This window comes from Petromyzon marinus, chromosome 79, assembly GCF_048934315.1.
Source record: "Petromyzon marinus isolate PM22_M1 ecotype Great Lakes invasive population chromosome 79, UKy_Petmar_22M1.pri1.0, whole genome shotgun sequence".
Lineage (NCBI taxonomy): Eukaryota > Metazoa > Chordata > Hyperoartia > Petromyzontiformes > Petromyzontidae > Petromyzon > Petromyzon marinus.
Window position 1 is genome coordinate 24,623,079 of NC_133745.1, and position 12,396 is coordinate 24,635,474.

Genomic DNA, 12,396 nt, shown 5'->3' on the forward strand with positions numbered 1-12,396 from the left:
GCCATCTCGACGGACGCTTGTGTTGCACCCAAAACGTCGTGATTTATTTTATTTTATACCTACGTGACTTTACCGAAAGAACCAAAGAGTATGGAAGATACCAAGTCAGCTTCATCCCAATGGTGGTGTTTAGGCGAAAGTTTATCTATGAGTATATATAGGCTGGCTAACAGGTATGAAGTTACTCCTTTGGTGGTAATATACAACAAAAACAATAATAAATGTATAACCATTGTCATGGGTGAAGTCTTCCCATACTGGATCAGTCATGGAGATTGTTTCACCATATGCCATCATGCTTCTCAACGTGGGTTGATAACGAAAAGGCTCATGGCCAGTTTGTTTGATGTTAACTATAACCGAGAATCAAACTCAAGTGGCCTGATTCATAGTGCAATGCACAAACAATTGTGACACCGTTCCACTCGTATGTACAAGTTAACAGGGAAATTAAAAAACTATGCCATGTTTTTTGTTTACTGTCAATAAAATGAGAAAATAACATTGCCACGTTGGTCAAGTTTTAGGTATAATGCAGACAAGGGTTTTGGTAGTTGGACGATTTCAGAATGGGTTGAAGGTGACAATCCCAATCAAATGCCATTTTCAAGATCGTGTGCATAGGTCTGTTGTAGACAAAAACAACGGCCTGCTGATAAAGCATGTCCTGCATTCTTACATGTGTAAAGAAGCTCCTTCGCAGGTTTCATTTTCTAGATGATTTATTCCCGACGATAACATATTTACAAGGTGAGAGTACGACTCACACGTTGCACAAGGCTATGACTATCTGCAGTCCCGGTGGTTTCTAATAGAGTAGATTAATCTCGAACAGTCTTTCTTGATGGTTTCCACCATGTTGATTCCCAACAGTCGGCCCCGATGTCGTCCACCTGCAGTTGTTCTTCAGTCCCCAAGGCATCACCCCATTTGCGGGCCACGCTCCCCCTTATATACCCGCACGGCCACGCCCTGGTAACTTCCAGCAGTTTTCCCCGGTAGATTCTCTCAGCAGACTCTATTGTCTTCTACTTCACTTCTCTTGGATGGCAAAGTTTATAGTGGGGGCAGTGGAGATGGGTTGAAACAGGTACAGGTTACTGTACGGGAGAAGGTTCGTGTGAGTCGTACTCTTGCGTTGTAAATACGTCATAGTGAAATAAGACATCTATCAAATGGAACCTGCAAAGGAGCTTCTTTACACATGTGAGTGTAAGCCTGAGTACAATCTCACGTGTTGTTGCTGTCGAGTATTTTAATTTTACCAGTGGGTCAATGAGGGAAGGGGATGATGATTAATGTAGTGATAGAATGGGTGGGTCATTCTTGAGAGCATTAAAAAGTGCGTGAGTGAGGTTGACACAGTGAATGATCGGGTGATTGTGTGATCAGGTAAATATATGACTCATGAGGAGAGAGAGGGAGTATTTACGTGAGTCATAGATTTAAGGAAGTGGGTGAGTTCATAATGGAGTGAGTACCAGTTTATTGAGTTGAACAAGGCGAGAACTAAAGCGACCAGGATGAGTCTCATTTGCAAGAGAGACCTGGATCACCCAAATTACCAAAGCTAAATAAAACACAGAGTTACAGTAATTAAAGCAAAAATACTATTTTCTTCTTTCGATTAAGCATATATAAACAATAGAAAGACAACTGCTGTCTCATGAAAAATCGACGTAATGGAGCTAAGGGATGATAGAATGTGTGAGTAATGTGCGACATGGATGTCCTCTGCCCCCTACACGACTGAACATTTTCTTTGACTACGTAGTTTGAGACGATTTCCATGGATGTACCAGTAGAATGTATCTGGTATAGATATAATGGGAGGCTGATCGATGCCTGAGCCGGTCATGGTATGGCTCTCTATTGTTAAACCATATTATGAATGCGGATGATCTGGTGATTACTGCCCACTCTAAGGAGAAGTTGGAGACACTACAGCTAAACATGAAGCATGCTACTAAAATATGGGCCGTTACCATCAGCCCCATGAAAACAAATCACCTCCCTGGGTATTTTACATCATAAAAATGCTCCCTTCCTCAATTCCTCATGGATTTGGGGCACCTGAGGAGAGAGTGGAGTGGGCAGTGTGCTGATGATCAAGTCCGTTTTGGGAGCCGAGGTCTCATTTAAAATAATTCGAGCAGCATTATATTTTCATCAACTGCTCAACAGTGTGGAAGCTACCTGGCATGTCACTCCATAAAAATCTTCGGCCACAGTTATACCCTTCCTTATCTCTCTCGAAAGGAACATTAAGGTTAGCTTGCCCACGATCTATTCAGGGTTTAACCAGACTGGACTTTGTAAGCTCACAGATTCCTAGAATATCTGGACAAATGCCCATCTGTGGGCTCCTCCAGCAAGCGAGGCTGCGTTGATTGTGTCATGCAGTCCGTATGCAGTCACGGCATCCCCAAGCAGCTTCAATTTGGCTGGATAGATGGTGCTAAATGGGCGTGGTACGGGGTAGAGAAGAGATGGACTGATGTGGTGCAGAAGGATGTGGAGCTGATTGGACTTATTGATGACTGGTATCAGCAGTGTCATGATCGGCTTCTGTGGAGGAGGTTCATGAAAGGTGCTGCTGGGGAAGTGGAGGCAGTTGCCCTCCAGCAACAGCATAGGGCAGAGGAGCGAGGCTCAAAACAACGAGCAGAGCGCCAAACAACTGACACAAATAAAGTTGGCACAGTGGGGAGCACGGCTGTTGCATCTGCCCATCATCTTCCTAAGTCAATCCATGGCACCTGCGTCTATTACATGACCTCCTGCCAGCCAGCCTTCGACACTTCACGTGGCCTCAAAATGCACCGAGCATGGCACAAGTGCTGTGGTGATGTCACCGCCACTTAGGGGTGAACGACGGTTGTTGCGTTGTTGTTGTGCGTGTGTGCACGGACGCATGTATGCCTGTGAGTCTCGTGTATGGAGAGATAAAGAGAGGCAGCCGGGCAGGGTGCTGGCCATTCACCCCGTGTGCCATTCAGAGCTTCATAGGCGCTTGCCCCAACATTCTGGTAAGGCTATACAGCGGATGATTGTCGCTGTTGTGTGTGTGTATGGACGTTCACCCCCTTCCCACCGCCCCCGTGTGTGTAGGGACTCATTACGCCCCCTCCCGACAAGCCATCCGGACTAAAGGTAAGTGACAATAACAGATTTTTTTTCCATTTAAGTAACTTTATGTTTTGCTCACAATACAGTATTTATTAGAGTGTTGCATGCAAATGTACGATATTTTGTCTTATATATGACTTTGTTGATGTTCTATGGGGTATGTTTGTCTTTCTGAGTAATGTTTTAATTAGGGTGGTGTCATTTTCACAATTTCCCCAATATTTTTAAATGGCCGACTTGCGCTTCAGCAATTTTCGGAACCAATGGCTAAATCTCTTCATCTTCTTGGGCTTGGTGGTGGTGGCAGATGTGGTGGTGGAAACGGTTGCTGTGGTGGAAGCTGTGGCAGCGGCGGTGGAAGTGGCGTCGGTGGTGGTGGTATCATTGTACATTTGAGACACGGTCCATATTAGCTCTTTCAGCTGGCTACGGAGATGCAGGTTCTCTTCTTGCAGCCTCTTTTCCCCATGCCACATGTCCTCGTGACGCACCAGCTTCCCGCGCAGCCTAAACTGTTCCTGCCCTCTCTGCGGATTCAGGAAGTTCAACTTCCTCAGGTGGGCGTGCAGCGACCTCCGGAGATCTTCGTTTTCACAGCGCAGCGACATTTGCCGCTGTGCTGCATTGCAGTCTCGGAGAAAATCCGCATGGAGAGACTTGCTCTCCCTGCAAGGCACTCTCGTGGGCTCCAGCTCCAACTGGCGCTCTTTAAGCTGTTGAAACAGGCTCCTGATCTCTCTCTGGAGAGTCTCTCGGTTCTCCATGAACTCCTCCAGCTGATGCTGTAGCTCCAGACGGAGCATCTTGCTCTTCTGACAGAGCTCCACATTCTGCAGGCCCATCCTCTCCGTAGACAGCGTCGTGGTCTCATGGTCAAAGTCTGAAATGGAAAGCGTAAAAAGAAGATATATGAAGATCTCCATCCCAAGCATGGCCAAGACCAGAACGCCAACGATCAGCAGCACCATGCTCAGTTCGAGTTGACGGCACGCGGGACAGAAGCAAGTGTGAGACACGTCACGAAGGGGCGTGTTATTTATCGTGACGTCATTACCGGATGTGACGTACACTATGACGTACCAGCCATCTCTGCCCACTTATTGTCAATCATTGCACACCACGTGACTCCACGGCCCTGCCCCTAACCACACAGCTCCTCCCCCATACTCTTCTTCCGCCTTCCCCACGTGACGCGAAGCGAGCCAATCACGCGAGAGGCGGCGCGCGGTCGGCCCCGCGTCCGCTTCCCGCCATTCTTGCAATGGGCGGCGGGGCCGCTCAGGGTGGGGCGCGGGGCGCGGGGGCGAGTTCACTCCACGTCGCGAGTCGGGAGGAGGGACGAGGGGGAGGGGCCAGGAGGGACGAGGGGGAGGGGCCAGGAGGGACGAGGGGGAGGGGCCAGGAGCGGGAGGGGGGGGAGCTGAGAGCTGCGAAAGTTTGGGGTACCACTACTTGAAAAATATACTGTACCACAGAAATTAGTTTATGTTTAGTTCGATTTAGAACATCTTTCCAATGGTTGCTTAATTTGAAACCAACTTCTCGGTTGAAATTGTGTCTGTGTTTGTAGATCTGAATTGCCTCGTGAACAAATCTCTGATAAAAACCCGTGGGTTTGCAAAGAACCTTGGTATCGGAAAAAATTATATCGTGATCACCCACAGCGTTGTAACAGTGATCAGCAAAGAATTCGTTTTGCTGTGATTCAAATCTGATTTGTGCTCGCGAATTCGGTCAGAGACATGTCGCTTTGTCTCCCCGATATAGCAATCACCGCAGGTACAACTCAATTTGTAAACCCCGGGGTACTGTAAGTCAGGAATGCCATCCTTCACGGATGGGATCAGATCACGAATTTTGTGTACTGTATTGAACCGGACCTGGATCTTGTGTTTGTTTAGAATTTTGGAAAGCTTTTTAGTAACGCCTGCTATATATGGTAGTGTGATGGTTTTGGCCGGAGTATCAAGTGGTTGTTTCTGTATGCAGGGAGAAACAGCTTGGCGGATGGTACGGTCAGAGTAACCATTCCTTTTGAGGGCCAGGTGTACATGTTTTAATTCACTGGTCAGGTGGTGTTGGTCCGAAATGCAATGAGCCCTATGGTATGAAGTTTTGATGAGAGAATTCTTTTGGGCTGGGTGGTGGTGGGAATCAGGTTTCAAGTAGGAATCTGTGTGGGTGGGTTTCCTGTAGACAGAATGCCCCAATGAGCCATCAGGTCTCCTCTCAAACAGAACATCTAAGAATGGTAGCTTAAATTTCGATTTAAAGTTTTCGTGACTGCAAGGATTCATCTTCTTTGGTTCTTTCGGTAAAGTCACGTAGAATGATAATAAAATAATAAATTGATAAAATAAAATAACACAATAATATTCTCACGACGTTTCGGCCACAACACAAGCGGCCTTCATCAGGTGAAGGGGACGAGACTGTCTGGAGGACAGCGCTGGAGTGAGAAAGCCACGCTGAAATCACGACCTTTAAGCTGTGTGAGAAGAAACAAAGCGCCTGACAAAGGAATTAGCATTTAATTTAGCATTGAAATGGCTGAGTGATTAGCTTGTGACTGGTCACAGAAAAGGCTATATTAAAGTTAAAGCATACACATCCGCAAAGGCACCCCTTGACAAAGGAATTAGCATAGAATTTAGCATTGAAATAGCTAAGTTAAAGTATACACATCCGCAGAGGCACTCCTTGACAAAGGAATTAGCATAGAATTTAGCATTGAAATAGATGAATGATTAGCTTGTAACTGGTCACAGAAATATCTATGTTAAAGTCACAGCATATACATTCACCGAGGCACCTAGTACAAATCAAACAGGAGAATTTAGCATTGAAATAACTAGGCGAATTTAGCATTGAAATAACTGAGTGATTAGCTTGTGACTGGTCACAGAAATGGCTGTTGAAGTTAAGGCCTACACATCTGAGCTATTCACTGTAACTGGGTATACAATACAATATATAATGAATACTATATCATGAACCAAAAAAAATACTAAAATATAAATTACCTCAATGTTATCAATAAACTCTATATTCTCCAATCAGCTAAGCTACCAACAATAAGTCGTTATATATCACAATGCTATATGGCGAAAAATGGGTGGATTCTTACCCTCAACTTTAGCAACACGGATAGCTTAACCGTGGTTAATGGTATGGTTTACAACATGGAGTATAACAGCGCCTCACAGCTGTCTCTCTCCCCCTCCTCTGTTCCGACCATCGATGAACTCGTCCGTCTGAACGGGACCCGTAGCTATCCGTGGTGCTAAAGTTGAGGGTAAGAATCCACCCATTTTTCGCCATATAGCATTGTGATATAACGACTTATTGTTGGTAGCTTAGCTGATTGGAGAATATAGAGATTATTGATAACATTGAGGTAATTAAATTTTTGTATTTTTTATTGGTTCAGTATATAGTATTCATTATATATTGTATTGTATACCCAGTTACTGTGAATAGCTCAGATGTGTAGGCCTTAACTTCAACATAGCCATTTCTGTGACCAGTCACAAGCTAATCACTCAGTTATATCAATGCTAAATTCGCCTAGTTATTTCAATGCTAAATTCTCCTGTTTGATTTGTACTAGGTGCCTCGGTGAATGTATATGCTCTGACTTTAACATAGCTATTTCTGTGACCAGTAACAAGCTAATCACTCAGCTATTTCAATGCTAAATTCTATGCTAATTCCTTTGTCAAGGGGTGCCTTTGCGGATGTGTATGCTTTAACTTTAACATAGCCTTTTCTGTGACCAGTCACAAGCTAATCACTCAGCCATTTCAATGCTAAATTATATGTTAATTCCTTTGTCAAGGCGCTTTGTTTCTTCTCACACAGCTTAAAGATCGCGATCTCAGCGTGGCTTTCTCACTCCAGCGCTGTCCTCCAGACAGTCTCGTCCCCTTCACCTGATGAAGGCCGCTTGTATTGTGGCCGAAACGTCGTGAGAATATTATTGTGTTATTTTATTTTATCAATTTATTATTTTATTCTCATTCTACGGACTTTACCGAAAGAACCAAAGAAAATGGTAGCTTACCATCTTTCTCCACTTCCATGGTCTTGTTCTTCTGACAGAGCTCCACATTCTGCAGGCCCATTCTCTCCGTTTGCAGCGTCGTGGTCTCGCGGTAAAAGTCTGAGATGGAAAGCTTAAAACGACGATAAATGAAGATCTCCATCCCAAGCATGGCCAAGAGCAGAACGCCAACGATCAGCAGCACCATGCTGAGCTCGTGTTGACGGCACGCGGGACGGAAGTAAGTGTGAGGCACGTCACGAAGGGGCGTGTCCTATATCACCGGATGTGACGTACAGCCATCCCTGCCCACTTATTGGCAATCATTGCCCACCACGTGACTCCACGGCCCCGCCCCTAACCGCGCAGCTCCTCCCCCATACTCTTCTTCCGCCTTCCACACGTGACGCGAAGCGGGCCAATCACGCGAGAGGCGGCGCGCGGTAGGCCCCGCGACCGCTTCCCGCCATTCTTGCAATGGGCAGGGGTGCCGCGCAGGGGGGGGGGGCGGTGGGGGTGGTGGGGGCGGTGGGGGCGGTGGGGGCGGTGGGGGCGGGGCTGAGTTCACTACACGTCGCGAGCGGGAGGAGGATTGACAAGGGGGAGGGGCCAGGAGGGACGAGGGGCCAGGAAGGACGAGGGGCCAGGAGGGACGAGGGGGAGGAGCCAGGAGGGATGAGGGGGAGGAGCCAGGAGGGTCGAGGGGGAGGGGCCATGAGCGGGAGGGGTGGAGCCGTGGCGCCGCTCTTGGGCCGCGAGGCCTCCCCCTGGGCCCGCGGCGCCACGCGGAGACCGCGACAGCAGCAGCAGGAGGAGGTGGTGGTGGTGTTTGTGGTTGTAGGCACGGGAGAGGTGGTGGTGGTGTTTGTGGTTGTAGGCACGGGAGAGGTGGTGGTGGTGGTGTTTGTAGGCACGGGAGAGGTGGTGGTGGTGTTTGTGGTTGTAGGCACGGGAGAGGTGGTGGTGGTGGTGTTTGTGGTTGTAGGCACAGGAGAGGTGGTGGTGGTGTTTGTGGTTGTAGGCACGGGAGAGGTGGTCACGGACAGGCGGTGAGTGCCGGGTGATGGAGAGGGGGGGGTGAGGGAGTGGATTGCAGGGTGAGTGAGTTAATGAGGAGAATTAATAGGTGAGGAGGGTGAGTGAGTTGAACGGTGAGGTGAGTGAGTGGGTGAGTGGTGAGTTAACGACAGGGAGATTGGGGCTGAGTGAGTGAACGCAGCGCACGGTAAAGATCCCCTGAGAGCATTCGCAAGAGTTGGACATTGAGTGCCGCTGTCAGGGTCCACACGCAAATTACTCACTTGGCATGATATACAAATTAACCATTGTAAACGATAACTTTAAAAAGTCCGCTATTTGTCAGAGCTAATGCGATGTGCGTTTAGCATATTTGTAGCACGTTATAACCATCGTCAACATCGTCATTTAGAGTAACCATTAGTCCATACGTGTCACTTGCTAATAGTCCCCGGGTCAATCACAACTTTGCCGTGCGTGCAGGCTTTGTCTCTGGCTGCTCGCTAGGGCTGCGATGCCTTTCCATGCGACAAGATGACGTTCATTGCTCCTTCCACACCGCGACAATATTTACTGCAGTGTTCTGTAACGCGGTAGTTGCGTTGCTGAATAACACCGCGTTGTGTAAACTCCCTCGTTACAATGACTAATACAGGGTAAAGCACAGTCCGTGATAACAGCGTGAGATGCGTGTGTCGGCTGAACAAAGACTGAGGTGCGTGGGGAGCATCAGGAAGCATCCAGCAGCATCCCAATGCCTCGTGTGACGCTGTGCCCAGGCAGCCGAACAACCGCACATTCCTACTCGCGCGACGTGGTTCTGTTGACTCAACCACTTAGCATCCGTGTTATAAAACGTGTTCCCTAATACATCCATCGTGCTATATCCAAATGGCGTTAGGAAAACACGCGTTAAGGTAGAACGAACTCTATAAACTATTTTTATTTTACCAGGTGAGACCCACTGAGCTATGTGGCTGTTTTACAGAAGCGACCTGTCCACAAATGATAGATCAGCTAAATGGCTAATCACGTTAGAAATGTGTAGCACCAGCCACAAATACTCTAGACATGGGATCCCCTTTGACAGGGTCAGTGTCTACTTAGATTCACTCACTCCGCCTATTGTCATGCGGCGTGCGCAGCTGCGTCGTGACACTTGGTAGAGTGCTGTCTTTGAGGCAGAGAGCTTTACAACCGTGTGCAGTGGTTAATTTGCTTAATAGCTTTACACCGAACTCCTTGCTTGTGATAAAACATGTTTGCGACTTTGCTGATCGAGAACTATGCAGATTTAGATTTATAGTAACATGTACTTGGTGTGAGATGAACTTCCAAACAATTTCCTTTGCTCAACATCTTGCAATTAACGTCTTTTTAAATGGTCACCTTAAGTGATTCCGTGATGGTTATGTAACTTGACCATTAAGATAATCTATGGAGCACAATTATTTCAGTATTATTTGTCGTAAGTAAACTTTAAACTGAACCCATATGTGATATTATATTGCCTGATTATTTTAATTTTTAATGTAGTCTACATGCTCTTCTGGAGATATTAACCCACATTTACCATTCATTGATGTTCCCTTTGACATTGGTAATTGGCATTGTCACACCATAGTAATTCATGGGCAATTATGTAATTCTCTCTGTGTCTATCTCTCTGCATCTATCTGTGTGGGTGTCTCTCTCTGCCGGTGTGTTTTTCTCTATATGCGGCTCTCGTGTGTCTCTTTGTATGTGCCTCTCTCTGTGTGTGGATGTCTCTCGTTGTCTGTCTCTCTTTCCTTTTCCACGATGTGGTGTTGTATTTACATGCAAATTCTACCTCTAGCCCCGCCCACTTACCCTTGGGCTGAGCTTATCTCAAGCCAATATAACTTCGTGTTTCAGCAGCTTTCTCGCTATATTTTTTCACCTGATGATGGTTGCTTGTGTTGCGATCGAAACGTCGTGATCTATTATTTTTTTCTACCTACGTGACTTTACCGAAAGAACCAAAGAGTATTGTGATTGTAATTTTGATAGTGATCGTTGTGGTGGAGGTGGTGATATTGATGGTTGTGTTAACGATAGCGGTGATTTTGGTGGTTGTAATGGTGGTATTAATGGTGGTAATGGTGGTTGACTATTACCCCTCCCGTGTCCTTACTTCCACCACCAGGTTTAAGAATCTGCCGGTGTCTGTGCTGGAGGTGGACGTCGGATATCTGTGCGGTCTGGAGCGGTGGACAATAGACTTCTGCAGCTCAACCAGGTGGACGCACTGGGCAGGGAGCAAGATGGGGGTGGCCTTAGAGACCCACTTACTCCCACAGAGAGCCATATACTCACTCACAGAATACACTCACACAGAGAGCCAAAGTCTCACTGACACAGAGCCATAGGCTCACTCACATGGAGACACATAGACTCACTCACACAGAGAACCATTGATTAACTCATTGTTTTTTTCGGTAAAGTCACGTATGTAGAAATACCATAAAATTATATTAAAATAAATCAAGCACGACGTTTCGACCGCAACACAAGTGCTCTTCATCAGGTGTAAAAACAAATAGCACATAGGGTGACATCAGCGCAACACATAGAGAGCGTTAAACTGCACGGAGGTAAATACAAGAAGATGGGAGACGAGAATTCAAAAAACCTAAGAAAAATTTACGTGATGCAAAACCAGTCGGCCAACGACACAGTTAGACACTTGCCTGGCAAACCACGAATTTCAGAAGAGTGCTAAATTTCGTGTTCATCCTCTGGGTTGAACATACCAGCATAGACAGTGAACAAATACGAGGTATAAGATAGCAGAAATAAATATACAGGGACACAAGAGGTAAGAAGAGGAAAGACGGACAGAGAAGCAAGAAAAAAGGGGCCGGAGGGATGAACAGACAGAGGCTTAAAATAAGTAGCAGAGGTGGGGGGAGGGGGAGGGGCCGAAGAAAGCAAGGGGCACGGCAGCAGCAGAAGAGGGAGGAGGGGCAGGAAAATGTAAGGGGGTGCAATTAGTTTAGTACAGAATTGTAAAGGTAACTTCCCCATAGAAGTGTGTTAATAAAGAATTAAAGCATTCGTGACTGCATAAATTACTCATTGTTTTTTTCGGTAAAGTCACGTATGTAGAAATACCATAAAATTATATTAAAAGAAATCAATCACGACGTTTCGACCACAACACAAGCGATCTTGTGTTGCAAGATCTTGTGTTGCAAGATCGCTAGTGTTGTGGTCGAAACGTCGTGATTGATTTATTTTAATATAATTTTATGGCATTTCTACATACGTGACTTTACCGAAAAAAACAATGAGTTAATCAATGGTTCTCTGTGTGAGTGAGTCTTTGTCTCCATGTGAGTGAGCCTATGGCTCTGTGTCAGTGAGACTTTGGCTCTCTGTGTGAGTGTACTCTGTGAGTGAGTCTATGGCTCTCTGTCAGAGTAAGTGGGTCTCTAAGGCCACCACCATCTTGCCCCCTGCCCAGTGCGTCCACCTGGTTGAGCTGCAGAAGTCTATTGTCCACCGCTCCAGACCGCACAGATATCCGACGTCCACCTCCAGCACAGACACCAGCAGATTCTGTCTCGGTAAGTGGGCTGGGAGGCGGCTCACGATGGCCGGTAGGATTATGGTGGTAAAGACAGATATATTACCATCCCTAAACTACTTGGCGCAGGTTTTCCCGCCAGGTGGGAGGGAGGCTAAGGCCTTGTCCTCGGCGATTTTCAGGTTTATCTGGGGGGGAGGGATGGAGAGGGTGAGGAGGGCCGTGGTGTGTCTGCAGGTCCGGAATGGGGGGAGGGGTGCCCCAAATGTGGAGTATACCCTGCAATCGACTTTTGTCTGCAATGCGCTGCGGCTGTTCTTCTCTACGGAGCCGCGGGGCAAGGCAGCGTGTTATATGAGGTATCGACTGAATTGGGGGTTGCGGGGGCTCGGGATGACTGGGATAGGAAGGAGCACTCCTTTGGACTGGCGGGGGCGCTGGGTCAGCGACGTGGTGGGGAGCTACGTCGGGCAGCACGGCCTGAACTGGTGGGGGGGCAGGTGGGCTCCCAGGGAGGTGCGGGCTGCGGCGGAGAAGGAGGAGGCCTGTGACGAGGTGGCCGGTGCGAGGAGGGAGATGCACGGGAAGATTTGGAGGAATGTGTTGTCGGCAGCGCTCACGAAGGAGCAGAGGGACCTGTCATGGCTGGCTGTCCGGG

General features: G+C 47.3%; 1 protein-coding gene across 1 annotated transcript; it reads right to left on the reverse strand.

The window, feature by feature from the left end:
- Window positions 1–704: 704 nt before the first annotated feature.
- Window positions 705–7,472, reverse strand: LOC142907498 (uncharacterized). Its single transcript, XM_076057081.1, has 2 exons — window positions 7,193–7,472; window positions 705–4,009 (listed from the first exon to the last, which is right to left on the reverse strand). The coding sequence occupies exons 1-2, from the start codon at window positions 7,377–7,379 to the stop codon at window positions 3,354–3,356; spliced, it is 843 nt and encodes a 280-aa protein (XP_075913196.1). The 5' UTR covers window positions 7,380–7,472; the 3' UTR covers window positions 705–3,353.
- Window positions 7,473–12,396: the final 4,924 nt, after the last annotated feature.

Coding starts and splice junctions, on each gene's coding strand:
- LOC142907498 (XM_076057081.1), bottom strand. CDS start 7,379: ATGGTGCTGCTGATCGTTGGCGTTCTGCTCTTGGCCATGCTTGGGATG. Junction 4,010..7,192: donor CATGGAAGTGGAGAAAGATG/GTAAGCTACCAT, acceptor TTTCCATTTCAG/ACTTTGACCATGAGACCACG.